The sequence below is a fragment of the Amia ocellicauda genome, chromosome 18, assembly GCF_036373705.1.
Source record: "Amia ocellicauda isolate fAmiCal2 chromosome 18, fAmiCal2.hap1, whole genome shotgun sequence".
NCBI lineage: Eukaryota > Metazoa > Chordata > Actinopteri > Amiiformes > Amiidae > Amia > Amia ocellicauda.
Window position 1 is genome coordinate 22,913,103 of NC_089867.1, and position 20,614 is coordinate 22,933,716.

The 20,614-nt window shown below is 43.0% G+C and overlaps 1 protein-coding gene across 1 annotated transcript; it reads left to right on the plus strand.

Annotated features, from left to right (window-relative positions):
* The first annotated feature begins 2,223 nt into the window (after positions 1-2,223).
* Positions 2,224-15,274, plus strand: dhrs3b (dehydrogenase/reductase (SDR family) member 3b). Its single transcript, XM_066690599.1, has 6 exons — positions 2,224-3,084; positions 12,067-12,210; positions 12,536-12,655; positions 13,540-13,778; positions 14,273-14,398; positions 14,569-15,274. Exons 1-6 carry the CDS (start codon positions 2,890-2,892, stop codon positions 14,651-14,653), a joined length of 909 nt encoding a protein of 302 aa, XP_066546696.1. The 5' UTR covers positions 2,224-2,889; the 3' UTR covers positions 14,654-15,274.
* Positions 15,275-20,614: the final 5,340 nt, after the last annotated feature.

Consider the following 20,614-nt stretch of genomic DNA (forward strand, 5'->3'; position numbering starts at 1 on the left):
ACCTTTTTGTAAAGATATGCAGGAAGAAAAGAAGGAAAAAAATAGGTTGCATTTTCTGTCACCTTTGCATAGAAAATATACAAGTGGCAGTTGTGTGGTTATACCCTACTTCTGCATGTGCTATAATACATCTTGACCTTTCACAGCACTCAGCTTGAAGAACAGAGAAGTGGCTTATAAATTATTGATTGGAAAATAACTACTCTGTTAACTGAGCCAAGCCCATACATGCTTTTCAAGAAAATAAGCAGTAGATGGAGAACTTTAGAAGTTCTCCAATGAACAGGGGTGCCTAAAAGCTAGTTTTTAGTGCATCACACATTGAAATATTTTGCCCTGCAACTGTTTCAGTGCCTTTTGTTTCTAAAAAGGGATAAATACCTCTAAAGGCCTCAGATTTACACTCACAACCTTTGGTTTATACCTGTAAATCCTCAAGGAGAATGTTACAGATTATTTTATGAAACACTGTGGCAATTACATTTTAGAGAATAATAGCTTCAATAGCTCTTGGTATTCAGAGATCAATTTGGACACTGACTGCAGAGGTCAAACTGAGAAGGGGTGACACGGCCCTTGGATCATATCAGTCAGGAATGCAATGGACAGCACTGATCTCTCCCTTGTAGGATGCTTTTAACACTGAAATGAATTAATGGAAGCACTAAATATTGATTCCCTTGTCTGATCTATTTGAATGAAGTCATTGGAGGAAGAGTAATTTGATACATAACAAAGTGAAAAACACATCATAATACAGAACTGAACTGAACACAACCAGGATAGTTAATCAGATACCTAAATAAATGTTTGCTGTTGGAAATAAATTCTTCTTTCAACAAGAACAACAACAAAAATGTTTAGGGGGACTCAGTAATTTCAATACATCAGTGAAGTTGAAGTTTGACAAATGAACCTCAAAGGTTAAGAAGCAAAGATGAAAATCGGGGCAAAAACGTTAAATATTAAATATTAAAACAACATCTGGAACTGCGGCATTGGAAGAAACAAATGAAACATCTGGAAAGCGTCAGTGGCCCCCTACCGGTGACTCTGCAAAGAAGCAGGTTTGAATGGCACCGTGGAAGCCGACAGCCTGTTGAGTTCCCCTCCTATCCTGGTTAAACAAATATCATTAATAAACACACACAGGCTTTGGGATAGTCGCAGCTTGCAGCATTTCTAGTAAAACTGGTCTGGTGGTATTTCGCAGTATCACACCATTCACCATCTGAATACTTCCGTCTGTCCCAAAGCAAAGGTTGAACTAAGCAATGCAATAGAAACAAAAACAACTAAAAAATTATGAAACTATGCAGCCAGTTGTCACAGACACATCTGACCTCCTTTGGGGTCGTTGCAATACAAAACAAACGAACAAATACAAAGTGTCTGGTTTGCAAGTCCGATACATGTGCAATGAATTAGGACACTGGAACATTTATAGACTTGTGAAATCCTAAAAAGCCCCCCATCACAAAATGTAAATTATATTTATATATAACAAAAAATATACAAAGGGCTGATTTATGCTTGTTTGTATAAATTTATTGGGCAGGATTCTGGGATGATTAATAATAAATACGTTCATTAAATGAAAGCTAGGCACAAAAGTAAAGACAAGCATCTGATTCAAACCAAATGGGTTAATTTGAAACTGTTTCTTTCTTTCCTTTTCTGTCAACATATAAAATGAGAAACAATGCAGTCGCATCACTAAAAAAAAACCCTCCACACTGAGCCTGCTCTCCAAACAGAGGATCTGCGCAAACCTGACCATCCTCGTCTGCAAATCAAAAACTGTGAAGGAGAACACGTTTCAAAGGGAAGGAATAATACAAAAAAGACTCCCCTAAAAATCAAGTCTGGACGCGTGTGCTGCAGATTGTGCTTGCGGGGTCTGACACAACTGCAACTTACTTTACAGGTTACCAGGCTGTAGCTTTTGGCAGCTGTTGCAAAAAACAAACCTCCGTGCAACATTTTTAAAATGCAGAGGATGTGGCACACAGACCACTGCAGGGCTACGATGACGCAGTGCAAGTTGGTTTCTGTGGCACATCCACCCAGCGCTGCCCAGACAGGTACCCGTCCAATCCTACATTTCAAACCACAGCTCAGCCTGTCCCAGTGCAGCACTGAAGTGGGGGGGGGGGGGGGGGGGTGCCTGCATGTCATTCCGAGTTGCTGCAATGCCTTTGGGGGTGGGGAAACGCAGAGAGGAAAACAGCCACTCACGGACAACACAGTAGTGCAATATTCCCAAACACTTAAACTGCCAATCAGGATTAATGGTCTATAAAAACTCCCCATCAGATCCAAGTCTCCCAGACACTGAGAGGATGGAAAAAGACTACCGAGGAGGAGCAGCCCAGTGATCATGTCTCCAGGATAGACAGCCTGCTCCCGGCAGCGCTCAGAGCCAGCGACTCCAATACGCGGCGCACGGAGAGAGGGCTCGCTTGTTATTTCCAAACTGCACACCGTGGTGACGGGGTGCTGAAACGGGGGCTGTTTCACTTTAAAGAGAAGAGGAGGGCAGAGCTGGTTTAGTCTGCATTGCCGCAGCAGTGTGGCGGACTTGCCTTCCTTTGACACAGGGCAAAGTTTATGTGCCACTGATCCTGCGCGCAACTTGCGAGGGCAGGCATGGATCTGTCGCTGCGGTTTATTCTGGTGCGCTTGTAACTCTGAACTGCGCTTGTAAAGCCACAGCTTTCTGGTGACATCCGCTGTGTGGCCATCACGCTGGTAAGAGAAGAAAGCCCGAGCGGAGGGCAGATCTACACGGGTGCCGGACTCGGCGGCTCTGGTGCGCTGCTTTGGTGCAACTCCACGTCTCATCCAGACCGGCTCAGTCAGCCCTTGCTCCCCGGAGCCGCAGACGACATGGAGTGGAAGTGTCTGGGATCCGCGGTGCTTTTCCCCATCCAGATGATCTACTACATAGTCAAAGCTGGCGTGTGCATGTTGCTGCCGACCCGAATGAGAGACCTGAGCCGAGAGGTGGTGCTGATCACCGGCGGGGGAAGAGGCATCGGCCGCCACCTGGCCACGGAGTTTGCGAAGCAGGGGGCTAAGAAGGTAACTCGGATCTCAGTGATGGCACGCAGTCCCGTAAGACATACCTCAGCTAGTGGTTTGTGGGGAAATGCGTGTCTCAGCATGCCATCGCCTCCACTTTACTCTATCCTTGATATTGTGTCACTCATTAATAATTTGCCTGAACTTTAGGTACGCAGTGGACAGGTTGCATGGGTAGCTTGATTGGACTGGCATCTTTAGGGAATCATCTATTTCTCTACACATCCAGACCTCTCGTTGTGCAGCTGATGATGTGATGACCTCAGCAAATGATTAGTGTGGGCAATGGGGGGAGGGAGTGATGATCCGATATTGTACTGTTGCTGTGTTTCCTCAGGTGGGACTTTACCTTTGACTGATATACACATGGCTTTCAAGGACAGTTGGTTTATCATTTGAGATACAATACCCTATGTCTACAGATACAATGGTTCATTTACCCACAAGCGCACAAATCCTACCTAGAGCTTTAACTGCAGCTTCAGGCTGGGTCTTAAACATAAACCACACATAGAAAACACAGATACATGCATGCATAAAACTGGAAACACTAGGTGATAAACCTCTCACGCAGCAGTAAACAGTGTATATTTTGTGACAGCTGAGAAATGCTTTAAATGCCAAGCTAATTTACCTCCATAAGATAGAAAGTAGAGTCGCAGGTTGTGAAAGCGCACTGGGGCCGGTGCCAGTTCACCTGATCACCACACTGCCGGTGAAAGAGGATCCTTGTTATGAAACGATGATCTGCAGGATATACAGTTCCCTCCAATTATTCACATTTCTCCAGGTGTCAGTTATATTGCATACACACACATGCATGCATGCAGTGAAAAGACACGCCTCCTTGTTGCGATGTCATGGATTCAAACATAATGAAATTAGTAAGTAAATAATATGAAAGGCTTGCCAGAAGAGTCGTGTTATGTAACCCGACGACATATTTGTGAGGGGAGTTCAGTTGCATGCGGTGCAGAAATGTGACCCCGGCACAGAACCGAGCAGCCAGGAGCAAATAAATAACGAAAAGAGCGGAGGACTATATGTAACTTGTGATAAATGTATCTATGTATAGCCTTGTAAATAGCAATATAAGCCGCCTCTCTCTCATGATCATGTAGGAAGAAAATGTTGCGCACAGAGCAGCGCTCAGCTGGCCGGGCACTAGCAGGACAAGCGCTCTTCTCTTTCCACAGCCTGGACAAGCTGCCTTTTGTGCAGTTTATCTCAGATCTGTCAGGGCTGCAGCTTGAGGCGCCTGCATGAAAGTCGTTAACTTTTCTTTCTAAATGTCCACCCACTGGACAGCTTTAGAAGACTTCTGTAAATCTGTCTACCAAAGCATACTGCAATCCTCAAAGCACTAACTATATACCCCCTGTGATATATAAAACCAATGATTTATATATCACCATAATGATGCACCATCACTGGAACCTGTTACTCGTGAAAAACCCCAGACCACTTCTTTGCGTGTTGGACCATGAGCCGCTCTCTTCCAGTTTATAATATATATATATATATATATATATATATATATATATATATATATATATATATATATATATATTTCATAAATATCAGTGCTAAGGTCAAAACCTTAATGGGCTTTTTGGGAAACCTGCCAATGGGATTGCAGTGCAAAACCCTTATTTCTGGTTCAAGTTGCACAACAGTTCAGGTCAACCAGAGGGCAGATCTCAAGGAAGAAAAGGTCCTTTTTGTTCAGCTTCTATTAATGCCGGATTATCTGACTGCTGATGTGATAGAGTCTGTGTTACATTCTGGACAAACTCTGACAATGCTCTCGGGCCTCCCACTCGAGTCAGAAGGTGACAGGTTTTTTTGTGTCGTCCTCTCCTCCCTCCCCACAATGGGTTACTTCATCCTACTTTGAGTGTTTCAGAAAGTAGGATTAATCCCCAACTTCAAGGCTTCGCAGATGCCTAAAGTCTTGGTGAGGAGTTTTTATCATGTAGTATAAACCTGTGTGATAGTGTGAAGGAACACAAATTGTGCGAGTGACCTAGAGAAGCATGGACACCTTTCCATGTTCATTTGAGAGTTATGATTTCCTCGCTGGACTGAACCTTTGATACTAATGAAAGTGTAGATGTGTAGATGTGTCTATGGCTTGTGTTCTTAAGCAGCATCAGTCTGGGGATAGAAAGAAATTGTAGAGAAGACAAAAGTGATTTAAAAAAAAATGGGTGTGTCGTAAGAGAATTTCAGACAGTTTTAAAAGCTGTGAGAGACACCAGATACATTATCAAAGGCTTGATCTGGTCAAAAAGCTGACTATTTCAAACCTGTTTTACACTCAAGATAGCTTTCTTTACCCCCACCCCCTTCATTTCCAAATGAGTAATGGTGTTGATAAGCTGATACAAGCTTCCTCTCCCCCGAAACAATATGCCTTGCTTTTTACATATAATCCTCTTTGGTTTCATCACAGTTGCTGTATCAAGGGGCTGAGCCGCACTACCATGTTTACTGCCTCGCCCTCAGAAAACATGCAAACTGGGCTTGCAGGCTTGTAAAAATAGCTGCACGCTGCCCCCCGACTACCCTGCACTATAGGACCTTGGCAGGGCAGACCAGTTCAGTTTTTGTGTCAAGTCAGTACCGTTGGCGTTACCGATCACACTAACCGCAGTTCCAGTTATGAAGGTTTTGTATTTCCCTCCCAGGAGCAAGCTGAACTTTTTACACTGCAGCGTTTGGCCAGGTCTACGTTTTTTTTTCTCTCTGACAACGGCAGCCGCGATTGTATTTTTTGGAACACGTGCAATTTGGAGAAGTCTTGCACTTGTTCTTTTTTTCCCCCCATTTATTTTCTCCCTCCCTAAACTTAAATGCAGACAACTTTCAATTGTAATACTCATCTCAGGTTGTTAGTCTAAGACCTCCCATATATATATATATATATATATATTTGGAAGAATAAAAATACATGACACTGTATTGAATTATACATATCCAGTCTTTGGATTGTAAAGGAAAATTTGTGGAATGAAATCGCATGAGAGCATCAGTGCCGCTGTTAACCTCTAGGCTACACTGTCTTCAAGTACCTTCGATTGAACCACTAAAGTCGTCCAATAGCCTCTAAACTGTAGCCCCAGCTGTCTCTCTTAACATTAGACTGCACTCCCCCTAAAGACTAGCCATGTACTGGATGTCTGTTCCTCATTGAACCACTGCAACAGGTTGTCTCCAACTCTGTCCCTTCAAATTACATCCCACTGCCGCTAAGATTCTTGCCTGTACTTGTTAATTATCAAAGTCTTGAGCAGCTTGTATGACTCAGAGCACAGGGGGAGACTGAGGATAGTTTGTAGCTGTGAAAATACTATTTTTTTTTATTCTTTCTCCTCACAAATTAGGGAAACACTGTCCAAAAAGTTATAATTTTAACATGCATTCCCCTTTGAATAGAACACCCCTTCTGGCAGGAGTGTTTTTACAGGCCATCAATAGCCAGAAAAGTGATATTTGGGGAATATATTAAGCCTTATGTTTGCCTTCACTTTTAAATGATCACTCAAAGCTTTTTAACATCCCCCTCCTCCCATCTTCAAAATACACCAAGACACATGTGAAATCTGCTTTTTAAATCGTAGATTGATTGCTCCTCATCTTTACCCCCGTCCTCTCAGACCGTGAATGTTACTCAAATCAGCCCAACCTGCAAGTTCCTGGAAAAAGGTGTTTTTTTCCCCCAATATGATCCACAGGACTCGCCCACTCCGGGCTTTAAGGCTGCATCTGTTTTTTAAAGAAGAGATAGTGCTAACCCACACAAACACAGGTGTTTCCTAAGCTAGCTTTCACGCCTTGACAATGCCTGACAATGGGGTGCTGACAGGCAAGAAGGCTCTCTTTGTCCAGACACAATGACGTGTGGCTTTTTAACCTACCGGCTTCCGCTTGCCTCCCTCCCCCAGGAGAAGTCAACGAAAGGTAAAGGGGAGGTGGCGTTCACATTTGGAAATGTTTTTCATTTGCGTTTGGCAGGTCTGATCTGAGCCTGCACACACAAACAAAAGAAAATAGAAAGGAATCAAAACATAAACCCCAAAACGGTACGAGTGCATTCCTCTCGAATCTGTGTCGCTGAATCATTGTCCAAAACAAAGCGATATTTATGTCTTGCGGACACGCTGTCTCAGCCCACACAATTGGTTAACCTGCTCTTTGTGGAAATCGAGTGTTTTCCTGAACTCCAGCTGACGGTCGGTGAACTTTATGTCTACACAGCATCCTCATGTTTGGTGGTGTACTCCTACACTAGATTTCTATAGGCATGCGAATGCATGCCTATAGAAATCTAGTGTAGGAGTGCACCACCAAAACATAAGGCTACTCCTACTCAACAACACATGCAAGCAGTCTTTTTAAAAGCAAGAATGCCGAGCAAAGCTAAAGCAAGCGGGCAAACACCAGTCCCTGCAAGCGGAGAGTGGAGCAAACAAGTAAAATAAATACCCCTTTAGGAAAACAGTTTCTTAGTCTTCTTGGACAAATACACAGATTTTGACTTGACACAATGCACTCCCGAGAGATAACTCCCTGGACCATATATTACAGAGAATAGTCCTGGAAGAGGAAGGGAGAGGATTAAACTGGTAGACACGATTAACCGCTTGTATTCTGTGTGTCGGCCCTGAGTTGTGTTGCTGAAGCTGGGCTGAAACCTCGATGGATGAGGCGGCAATGAAGGCTGTGTCCCTGTGAAATCACTCCACAGGAGGCTTTTCTGTAGCTCACTCGGTTAATGTCACTGCTGCGAATGTGAGAGTGTGTGTGCGTATGTGTATGTGTGTGCGTATGTGTATGTGTGTGCGTGTGAACGGGCAGTCAGCGGGGGTTAGGGTGTGGCAGCGTAGCACCTTGCAGATCGTTTACAGCGCCGGGTTCAACGGCAGGTCAGCCAGCTAATCTGAAAGTTGATGATGTCATCGGCGTGTTTGTGCTGCTCCTCTCTCTCTCTCTCTCTCTCTTTCTCTCTCTCCGGAGGAAGTGGTCAGCGCAGGAGCCCGTGCAGCGACCGTCCAAAGGGGACGGAAAGATTCGCGCCGGGGGCCGTGCTTATCTGGCCACTGCACACCCCTGAAAGAGCGGGGAAAGGGAGAGAAGTCAGACAACACTCCATGTGAAATCTGCCTTAGGGGACGTCATTAGTTTTTATCTGGTTGTTTTTAAACCCAGCATTGGTTCTCCATCAGCATCAGTTACGAAGAGTTAACAGTTGCTACTTCTTTCCTTTCTATTTGGCGCCGTTGCTAAAGGACAGAGTAAATATCTGTTATGTTTCAGTTCTTATCTCGTGTCCCATATCTGTGTAGCCAAGACCCACAATTGGCTTTTGAAGTCGATAAAGCTGGCAAGTTGACAGCAAGTTGACTTTTAAAACGGTTGTCGTATAGTTTACATAATTCATGTGTGAAGTATTTTCGTTGAAATTGTTAGCAGATAAGTGAAATCCAAGCATAATAATAATAATAAAAGAAAACCGTTTATAAAACAAGTAAAAGTAAAGTTGCACTTTAGGTCAAACCTTTTCTTTCCAGCACCGATGCTTGGTTGCTTTACTTTACATTTCAGTTTTCTTGTAAACTCAAGAGACTGGCTCACAGAGGAGTGCAGTAAAGCACAGTAAAGAACAGTAAAGTACAGTCGGCTGGATGGCTTAGTGTTTATAGCCGCGTGTGCCGACATTCCCCACTTTACACTATGACTTTGATGCCGACAGCAAGTGCCAGGGCCCAGGTTGACAGTGCCTTGATTAGGAAGTGAATCTGTATAACTGGCCGAGGGAGGGAGGTGGGGCGTGGGGGCATGCGGCTCCCAGCTGGGTGTTGGCCCGAGCCTGACCCCACTGTCTCGGCACTAATGGGACAGCGGCAGGCAACTGCCTCCTGAACTCCCAGTGCCCTCTCGACGCCCCCCCCCCCCACCCCCCCAGAGGGAGATAGCGAGAGGAGGGGTGGACAGGATTACACACAAAACCTTCACTGATAAGAAGAAGGTGGCTGTTGTTTTTTTATTTGTTTTTGTCCGTTTGCTTATGTATCTTTTCATTGACATTTGATTGAGTGTGGACGCAAGGGTAAAGCTCACCGAGGGATTTAAATTGTGTAACAAATGGGGACTTAGATGGACAGTTATCTCTTGCTTCACACAGTCTGATTAATTTGTGTTCCCTCTCCTTTATTAGGTTATGTTAATATTGCACTATGACACGTGATATATTCCTTAGATTCACTGAATTTTCTCGAAGATGTTTCTTCAGAGCCAAAACTACTAGGACAGAGCCCAAGACTTATACACACGGCAGCAGAGTTAAGCTCAATCTGTTCTGTGAGATATAATGAGTCTGTGAATAAGACCTTCAGGTTTTTCAGTCTGTACGTTGATCAGTAACAGGGTTGTTTTTGAAAAGCCTTATTTTGTTTTTGCCTGGACTCCATATCCATTAACTTAATTATTCATTTAAAAAATAAAACCTGATTAAAGTTTCCAAAGGATGTGGTTGTTGTTTTTGTAACCCATTTATGCAATCATATAATCATTGTTTAGGACATTGAGCGGATACTGCCACATAAATAATACTTTATCCCACCATCCTTCACAAAGACTGCATGTGTGGATGGGAGAATGACAGTTTCCTGTTGTTTGAAATGCAGATGAGGTGTGGCCCAGCATTTTACGAGTCCCGTAAAGTATACTGTAGTACTTATGGACACGAGAGCGTAATACTAATCAAGACATGCTGATGGGAATTATAATTAGTATTCAACATGCCATACTAAAGTAACTGGCAATAATTTAACTAGAAATAACTTGTAATAAATCTTTCTGTTGTAGTCCTATTTAATATACATTAAATCTATACACACACATATCACTACAGACCATATATATGTATGAAATTAGTTCATGATACACATGGTCAGGGTAGAAAAAACAGTGAGGCCAGTTAAAAAGAAAAACTCTGAAACAATACCAAACCATTTCCACAGTGTAATATTAAAGCACTGGTGGTTTGCCAAGTAGGGCACCAGTGATAAGAGAACTCCTGTGATATTGCTTGCCTTGCTGGGCGTTTTTTTCCAACCGATGACAGGTGACACTGATGTATGTCTTGCCCCCTGCCCACCCCCCAAACCTGGATCACTTTCCAGAAGAGCTCCTGCACAGAGATAACCCTCGGTCACTGGCGGGCAGCCAAGCCTTCAGCTGCCCCTGCGCTGCACTCCACACACGCACTGTTTGAAACTCCCTGACCAGAAAATTGCCGGGTTCATCCGCCCAGCGAGCCGTGTAATCTCTTTCAGAGTGTGTGTGAGAGACAAGGTGGAGAAGGGGGGGTACGGACCTCTCTCTGACCCCGGCGATTGACGGGCCGACTCGCCAATCGCTATCTGCGCTTCATACTCTTTCTTTTTGTTATATATCTATATAAAATAAATGAAGATTAATTTACACTAGGTAGGAGGCAATCATAATGCTTTGGCCTATGTAGTATGGGCCTCAACTTTGATATCTATCAGGAAACAATAATTAATTGTGAATTAACTGAGCATGGCTTAAACCGGAAAGATACATTGATTTACAGTTTTTCGTCATGTTTTTCATGTTTTCGCGCTTGAAAATAGTCACTTCACCCCTTATACAGTATCTAAAGCTGTATTTGCCTGCTATGATCTTACATTTTAAACAAACACGATTAGACAAAGGGTTGAAAAATGAAAACACCCAATATCTCCTACAGGAACTGAGATTATATGTTGTTTGCCAGGAAATGGGATCGTTAATTCCATTGCTTGTGGTGTGACATTATGACTGTGCATTTACCTATCCAAACACGCTGTGCATTGAGTGTCTTGCAGAGAGTTGCACGCCTCTTTTGATAACGTGAAGGCCCATTTATGATGAGTTAATGATTAATAATTATGAAAGATTCGAACTGGCCCTCGCTGGGTGTTGCAGCAGAGTATATTCTCCAAGTGGCTTTTTAAAATGAATTCCAGAACCCTGTTGAACATGTTAAACAGTTTAATTAAAAAACTAAAAAACAACTCTGAAGCAACAAATTCAGCTTTGAGTGAATGGTAATTGCCATTTTACTAAAACAATGAAAGGCAGGCTCTCTTGTATGCAGATTGAGTATTTAACTGGTACTCAGTTGTGGCTCTCGAAGGCAAGTTAAGTGTAAGGGTAGGTCCTTCCTAGGTTAGAGGAAGTTCTAGGGTAGTGAGTCGACAAAAGGTCTTTGTTGATCTTTAACAGAACAGGACTGAAGAGGCGTGAGTGAGTGAGTAAATGTGTGTTTGTTTGTTTGTTTGTTAAGCATGTGCCCAGCATTGCAATGACTCAGGGGTGTAAAAAGGCCTTTGTCTTGTTATAGAGGATTCTGTAATTGGAGCCGTGGGCTGGCTGCTTTGCACAGCGCGGCGATATGGATTACAGGGACCCTTACGTAAGAGGCCATTTGCCCCAGCTCTGAACTCTGCTTGACTTCAACACTTCGCTTGCGCATTGTATGTGGTTGTGGAGGTCGATTAAGCAGGGCGGAGGGGATGTGTTGGAGTAGCGGCAGCAGGGCTTCAAACTGAACGCGGAAAATGAGAAATGCTGCATGTGAATCACTCTCCTTCTGGAGGGCTTAGTGTAACACCTGTCAAGACTTAACGCAGAATAATTGGACACCAGGTGCTTCGGTTTCGCTTATAGCCACTTCAGAACCAAAGAATGCAAAGAATAACTATTTTATACACTTTACCCATTAATTAAGTCTTTATAAAAACAAGTAGATTGTAAAACTTCAACCCACTTCGTCCTGCTTCCCACACCTTGTCCCAAATCTTTCTTTTGAGGAGTTTGGTTATGCGATTCAAGTGCAACAGTGAATATCTTTCTTCATCACAGTTCCTTCAAATGATTGACTTTGACCTCTGACCCGTCACTTCCTGTCAGGTGATCTTGTGGGGCCGCACTGAGAAGTGCCTGAAGGAGACCAGCGAGGAGATCAATCTCATGGGGACGGAGTGCCATTACTTCCTGTGCGATGTGGGGAACAGGGAGGAAGTGTACAAGCAAGCCAAGGTGGTGCGGGAGAGGGTAGGTACCATAGAGTCAGTAGAGAGACAGACAGGACTTCACACAACATTAGTCTGGGGGAAGTGCAATGTCCTTTGAGCAGCATGGACTAAAATACATTTGTGGCATTCTTGCACTTTTCTTAAGATTGTGAACATTTGCCTCTTTCTTTCTTTTATACTGCAGACAAAAAGTATATAGGAATGTCCTAATGCATGACAACAAAAAAGTTGGTAAAAGTTGGTTATTACAACAACTGTAGGAGAAACGTTTCGTATACTTCTCAACCCTGAGAATTATGCGAGAGCTAACTAAGCTTTCATCCCTCTTTCTTTCATGTTGCTAGGTGGGAGATGTCACCATACTCGTGAACAATGCTGCAGTGGTTCATGGGAAAAGTCTAATAGACAGCGATGACGATGCCCTCCTAAAATCACAGCACATCAACACACTGGGACAGTTCTGGGTAAGAATGGGAAACATAATCCATAAATCACATGATAAAAGTAAGCCCAGTGGTGCCATAAATACTGCCACACATCGCCCTGGGTCACAAGTCACCATCTTTTTTGAATACATAACCTTTCCTTTGAATTATTTTGATTTGCTTTGCTCTGGCATTTATTTAGACTTGGATATTCTAGTCTTGATTGAAGTGTTATTTTCCCAAGGCAGAAAAAGTCAGCACTAAATATAGCTTAAAAAAGAACTCCAATGCAAAATAAACAGAAACACACAAAACCGCCATAAAAATAAACCCGTTTATAAGGGCTGGCCGCACTTCAAACAAAGTCCTGCAAAACCACAGAATTCACATTCAAAATAGCAAAGTACTTACGAGCCTGGGAGCCCCCGAGAAGATCCCAGGCACAACAAATACTCTTCTTGAACTAACGGCTCTACTTTAAGTTGCATCAGCTCTTGCAGTGAGATAGAGAGTGCCGGTAATCCTACCATAGGGCTTTTGAAAGTCTCTGCTTAATTTACCGAAACAAAGGGGGAATTCCAAGTGTGGAGATTAATGGCAGACCAGTTGTAACATCACAAGGAATGGATGGGGGGCAGAACCTGTGGTTTTTTTGCATAATTGTGGGATCTTGGCTTTACGATTTGAATCGAGATCAAACGGCGACTTTCGAACCCTGCTCTCGGGGTGAGACTCAGACATCTGCTGGAGAAATGAAAGCCCGGAGTTGGCGGTGGTTTTTGACAGACAGGATCATGAGAAGGTTGAGATCCTAATCATTGAAGTACCACACTGCTTTTGTTGTCTTACTCTTTGAAACAATTCCAAGAGGGAAAATGGTAACGAGGCTGCCATGTAACCGTCACGTCTCTCTAACCCCACAGACGACCAAGGCCTTTCTGCCGAGGATGCTGGAGCTGCAGAATGGCCACGTGGTTTGCATTAACTCCGTCTTATCGCTTTCTTCCATCCCTGGGGCCATCGACTACTGCACCTCCAAAGCCTCCTCATTCGCCTTCATGGAGAGCCTCACGCTGGGGTTGCTGGACTGCCCAGGCGTGGCCACGACCACTGTACTGCCTTTCCACACCAACACGGAGATGTTCCAGGGCATGAGAGTCAGGTGGGCCTGCTCATCCCCATCCTATGTCCAAAAATAAGGGTCCCGCTCCAAAAGCACTTCAGGCACTTCAAATCAGAGATCTGCAGTCAGTGAATAGCAAGGGGTTCACACTACGTACATTCCTACTCAGTCATGTCCATGAGCAATGAAACTGAGCTTAAAAATCACTCTCGTGCAAATAATACGGGTACATTGTGCTTTCGCAGTGACAGTATTATTTAAATGGGAGTGAATTCTACATTAAATACAACAACTATTAATAATAATCCAAAAACAACAACAAAGGTAATACGATACCTGACCCGAGCGCACAAGCAGACAGTGGTGTCATTCGGTCTAGTCTAGAATTAAATCTTTACAAACACGTATTGTTTAGAAAACCTTTCTTGGTTCCTATGATTAGTCTAAAGTATGTATGGCATTTAGTTTGAAGCCTTTAAACTGTAATTATTATGTATAAGTGACCATGCTCTCTCTCTGACTGCCATTTTCAGATTCCCCAATCTCTTCCCTCCCCTGAAGCCAGAGACAGTGGCCAGGCGGACCGTAGAGGCGGTACGGACCAACACAGCCTTTCTCTACCTGCCCTGGACGATGCATGCACTAGTCATACTCAAAAGGTATGCTGCCACAAACCAGTGGGTTTCATTAAAGAAGTCTAAACGAGCTGGTTGACTAGCGAAACTCGAAACTCGAAATTAGAAATTTCCAAATTCTGTTCCTTTGCAAATGCTTCGTAGCTCAAGCGGGAAAAGCTCATCTGTTTTATTCTTCCTCTTCTTCTCTGCAGCTTCATTCCACAGCAAGCACTTGAAGAAATCCACAGGTTCACGGGAACCTACACCTGCATGAACACCTTCAAAGGACGGACATGAGAGGCACATGGAGAAATTAAAGACTAACTGAGCAGCGAGAAAGCGTTAACATTAACACACGGAAAGCCACTCTTAAGGGACAAGAAAATGATGGGCAGCTTGGATTAACATTTACAGTGGGCAGAGAAGGCTGATGGACCTTTTGGAGACTCTTCCTGAGAATATTTATGAGCCCATAACCTTGTGTTTGATTGACTGACATGTTTTTAGTTGCTGCTACAGGCATATTTCTTCCATAGATACTCACCTTTTTGGTTCATACTCTGGATGTGCATTTTATTTCTGTTTCAATTCAAGTATTAAGATTCTGGACCGGTGTCCCCACTGGAGCTCAAAATGGAAGAAAGAAAAAGAGCATCTGTGTATCTCTGAGAATCTCCCTGGTAGCAAGAGACAATACTTTAAAACTATCAGTGGATCTGATATAAAGACATGTTTTCCAGGGTTAGTTTTAGGTAGTTCTCCATTTTTTTTCTTTTTTTCTTTTAAATCTGTCTTTGATTTGTTTGCAGGGCTAACCTGCAACATATATGGTCTTTAACATCATTGTTTTGAATGAGTTCAGTTGAACACGTGATGTATGTCTAAATTAATTAAAAAATAAATGCATAAATAAAAATACAGGTTGAAAAAGAAGACTGAAAGTGTTGCTGCTGCCACTGAAGAGGTCCAGCACATCAGACTCACGGTCTGATCGCTGCCAGACAATAAACAGGGTTTCTCATGGTCTCTTCCACCGTTACAGTCTTGCCAATCGTGATGTCACTCTCAGTGTCAACGCTTAGCAACCTTTTCGAGATTAGCACGAATCCCACTTTATGGAGATACATGCTGCAGCGGCTTTGAGGCCACGGGGCTAATGAGACTATTTGGGCAGGCTCTCGGATATAAACAAGCCGGTCCTGACCTCGGAGCTGGCAACGGCCGGGCCCGCTCTCCCGTCACGGTCACTGATTAGCCATTTTAGCCGTGGAGAGGGAAAAAAATCAAATTACAGTCGAAATACGCAGATGAATCGGCCTCTCCTCACCTCTGCCAATTTGGAACGGAGATCTGAGGGCCCAGGACCTTGTGAAGTCTCATTTACGTAAATATAACCGGCAGCTGTGCTCCCTCACCCACTTTCAGTAATAAAGTAATTGTTTGGCAAACTAGGTGCTTTCAACAACAACAACAATCCCCCCCCACCCCCGACACACACACACGCACTCGTTATCAGTCCCTCAGGTAATCTAGTGAATGACAAGTGACACAGATGCTGTACCTTATTCCGATTTCATTTTTATGACATCATTATCATTACAACACCTCACACTCTCCATAGACATCAATAACGGTTTCCCTCCATGAGAGTTGCTTATTATTAATCAGCCCACCATGCAGACACAATCAGACCATCACTCGTCTCGATCTTACTCGGCTGAAAAGATCCAAAAAGGTTCCTGCATTGTCAGTTGTACCAGGAATGGGCCGTGAAGACTGGCAACCTGCTATATGCACAAAACATCACTTCCAGAAATCGGTCCAGATGTGCGGCCTTGAAGCCCTTGTGGCCAGATGTGTGAAGCCCAATCAGACACTCTGGAAATGTTACTTTGCACTATACAATTGTGTTCTTATACAGTACCTTTGTATGTGGAAACTTCTGAGTACTGTACCGTCAATTTGATTTGGTAGAAACCAGATTTTTAAATTTCCATTTAAAAACAATACGGGGAAAAAAATAAAAAATAAAAAAAATAAAAAAAAAATCAAGCCCATATTTTCCAAGACAAAACATGTTGCATTTTGTGGAAAAAAAATCAAAATGTCCCTGTGAAGGTGGGTTAGATTACTGTCTTAGTCTCAGGTCAGGCGAGTTTGTATTTAGTTATTAACTAGAGTCAGAGACCAAAATTGGAAAAAAGTACAACTTAAAGTCCAACATGTGCTTTTTCCAAATGCTTCTACGGTTTCCCAATAATCGTTGGCATTACGCAAAGCTGCTCAGACAATTTCTGACCTGGAAAGCGAACAACCCTTACTCCAATTTTATTGAATAATAAAAAGAACCCCAAAACACAGACTTCATTCCTTCCCCAACATTCCCTTCAATTGAACACAGATTATCATCTACATTTCTTTCTTACAGTCAGGCGCATGTTTTGCCTTCAAACTAGAAACCAACCCCAGACCAAAGGAAGGATATACATTCATAAGGAGCCTTAAATATCATAAAAATGAAGCAAACGGCTCAAACGCAGCAAAATATGCAGTGATCACATTACCCCAACGGGCCGAAGGGGAATCTTGGCGCACTGAGCTGCATCTTAATGTTTCAATAACAAGTGCAGACAGCCCCGAGCCAAACAATAACAACTGAAGGGAAAGCGGCCGACCCCTGGCGATTGAGCGAGAGAGCCCATAAACATAATTTGAATTTAAGCACACCAAAAATACTTTCCGTGCGATTACAAAGCTTTTAAGTGAGCCTCCCATGGAGAAAGGTATGTGAACTATATCGGACGGCACAGAGATGGTCAGGGTCAAGATATTAGCTGCGATTCTCCTTAAATCCTTCAGGCGGGAGTGCCACAGGGATACAAACAAACAAACAAACGTACAAAAAACCTTGGAATAAAACAGTTTCCGGGAGCGTGCATCCTACACTGTTCGAAACGGTTTCCAAATTGGACAGTGACTGTTTGCGGTATGTGTGTGTGTTTGAAGAGGCTCTGGAAGACAGCGCAGATCTCAGGGGGTGAGTTCAGAGCAAGGTTAGCCAAATAGTGGATAAATTAGGTAAGGCTGCTAACAGACAGCTCACCCTGTGCTGAACTCTTCACCCAGGGAAACGTGCTGCTTCGTGGGCCCAAGCACAGGTGGAAAGGATGAGGCTGAGGGTGGTGGTGGTGGGGGGGATCCCAATGATACTGTTTACAGCGCTTGTCTCACGCTGTGGGAATGAACTCACTGCCTGGTGATGCCGTTACATTAACCTAACTAAGAGACTCTCTTCAAATCCCCACAAGAGATTGTTGGGGAGCAACATGGGTACAAATTAAAAAGTTTTAAAGAAAACGTGAGATCTCTAAAATTGAAATATTTTAGTCAAGCAGAAAGCGGACGACTATAAAATAATAAAAAAGGATCAAAGGATGTCCTGGAAGAAACAACATGGTAACTCATTAAAATGTGATGCGTCAGTTCTTTTGCTTGGTTTGTGGGTTCCTGAGGCCACAGACATTTCCAAAACTTCTAAAACATCTAATATGAACACAGAAACTACACATTTTATTCAGTCTTTGATAGACGGTTTCTTATTTAAAATCAGTTTTCTCTTTAATTTCATTTTAACCTCATGTCTTAATTGTGGCCATGTGTAAAAATATCCTTGCTTTGCAGCTTGTTTGTTTTTTCATTTCTGAAATCGTTCGCAAGTTATGGTAGCACTTCCGTCGTTCAAAGAAGAAAATAAGAAAAGTCTGACCCTCGGTAAAGCAAACATGAGCAAATCACAAGCTGTCATGAAGTGACTGCAGATGGCAGCTACGAAATCAAACAAGGAAAGTCAAAAGATTACACACAAACTGGTATATTCCTCAGTGGGATTTAGCTAAAAGAGAACAACTAAAACAAGAAAATCACCTGATTAAAGTAGATAATCTCTTGCAATTAGTTATGGTCTTAAAAACACCTACGATAGAGATTTCATATAAGATTTAGACAGGAAAATCTGTATAAAATGGATGCACAATCAAAGGATACACCAAATAATACAACATTTATTTCCTCACTAGAACTTTGCAGTTACTCTGAGGTAATTTTAAAGTGCTGTAGAGTACCAAAGGCTATAGTCCACAGAGGTTTTAGTATAACACCTAGATTGCTTTCATTTTAATTTAATTTCAGTTTTCTCCCATTCTGTGCTATACCAAGGGCTCTGGCACACTCTGTACTGGCCGAACCCTGCAAGCTTCTGCTCTCTCTCTCCATTGAAATACAACAGTATCACATGACGTTCCAGTAATATCCCCAGCCTGTGGAATAATTTGATATGAGGCCTTGCAGATTTGTCAGAATATGGTTTTCTTCATGTCCTCTGCGCTCCTGGATCCACAGCAGGGGCCGACAGTATCTGCAGTCAATTAGCGTGCGCAGAGATCGCACGTCCTGTGCTGGGATTGATTTGCTTAGCATTAAATTGCAGTTACTGAAAAATCCCAAACGCCCGGGATTTGCTGGCTCCCAGATCCTCAAAGTCCAGGGACTCCTTCGACGCTGACATTTCCTGTCTGCTAGACCTAGAGAGCTCAATTGTGTTGTGCACTGTACAGCAAACATTCAAATAATCAGAGAGTCATTTGTGTAACACAGCTTTCTGTGGAAGAGAACCCACACCTGATGAGAAGGTGGAAGTAATTCAACAAACGTCTCTGACATTAGGCACTGTTGCTCCTGCAGGGTTTCTGTGCTTTATTCTATGGTAGACAATTAATCTGAAAATATGCCATAGCAATCAAGACAATATGTAAATTGTATGCACGTAAGTAAGTCAATAATTTATGTCAATGGATGATTTCAATGCAAGCTTTGTAGGGGTCATGCTATTTGCAGATGGACCCAAACACTGCACTTTAAAGATGTAAATCTCAGTTCTTCTTTCTTCTAACCTGTTTAACCGATTCTAACCTGACATTTAGCTCCGTCATATCTCAGTCAAGTAACCAGCATCCAGAAGCAAACTCCTCTTCTCCATGTTTATGTACTTATTGATCAATGTAAATGTTCCATAACTCACAACCTGTTGCCCTCAGATCCTGGCATTACTAACGGCCCCGGCAGTGAGCCTTGCTCTTCGCTCGACCGGGTGAAGTGAGCGGAGAAGCTCCTGTTTTCGTGCCGTGTGCATCTCGAGTCAGCTGTGTCGGGAGGCCAGGCGCTGGTGAACACTTGGGCCCATTCATCACGGGTAAGCACGTGCGGGTCAGTCCTGAGACCTCAACGGGCTCTGAACTGCAACCCAGCCAGGGGCGACCCCTTGCCCTCATTAAACTGTCAATCAAAAAGAAGAATTGGATAACGTGGGGGGGTTGGGGTTGGGATTTGGGCCATGATTGTCTGCAAGCGGCCACAGCTGGCCAATGCAAGTCCGAGATCAGATCGAGCTTCTTCCCCTCCCACAATCGGAAGGATTAATTATGATCAACCAAGCACTGGAAACAAAGATCAACTTGTTTAAGAAGAGCTGCTTCAGTGCTGGTTTGTGTAAATATGTGGGGTAAAAAAAAATAAAAAATCTGTCATAGTTGCCTTATAACGTCAACTTGATGTTTAGCAAACACAGCAGAGGTTTCTGTCAGCAGATGCAAGTTACATTATATTAAAAAATGATCCAAACACATAAAACACACTTCTGTAAAGTAAGGATTTGAGAGGAATTTTGTGAAGAAACGGATGAGGAATGTCTGAGTTTGAAAACCACAGAAAAGCATTTTCTGCATTTTCCCAGATATGATGTCATACGGGAATATGTTTAAGACATGAGCCATTTCACCACATCCCAAGACATACTGTATGCATTCATTAAAAACACTAGGAGAGAAACAAACAAAAAACAAAACAAAAAAATATATATATATAATCTGAACCAATTGAGCAAACGCAAAGAAGAGAATAACCACTCGCTGTAAGAAATTGTTTAAGCATAGAAAAAGAGCAGGGTTTTTCTTTTTTAAATACATCTTGCCATTTGTTTGACTATGCATATATAGAGCTGCCTCCCTTTGTCACAAGCTTCATTGTTTTACCAGATCTTTCCTGAGGTTTTGCAATGCTAAGTTGTGTCTCAATGGGACATACAAAATAACCAAGACTGAACTATGTTGTCAGTTAGGTAAGCAATTTGCAGTGATGACACATACTCAAAAATCCTCACACACAATATATGTGCAGACATGAGTCAAAGATACCTCAAAAAAA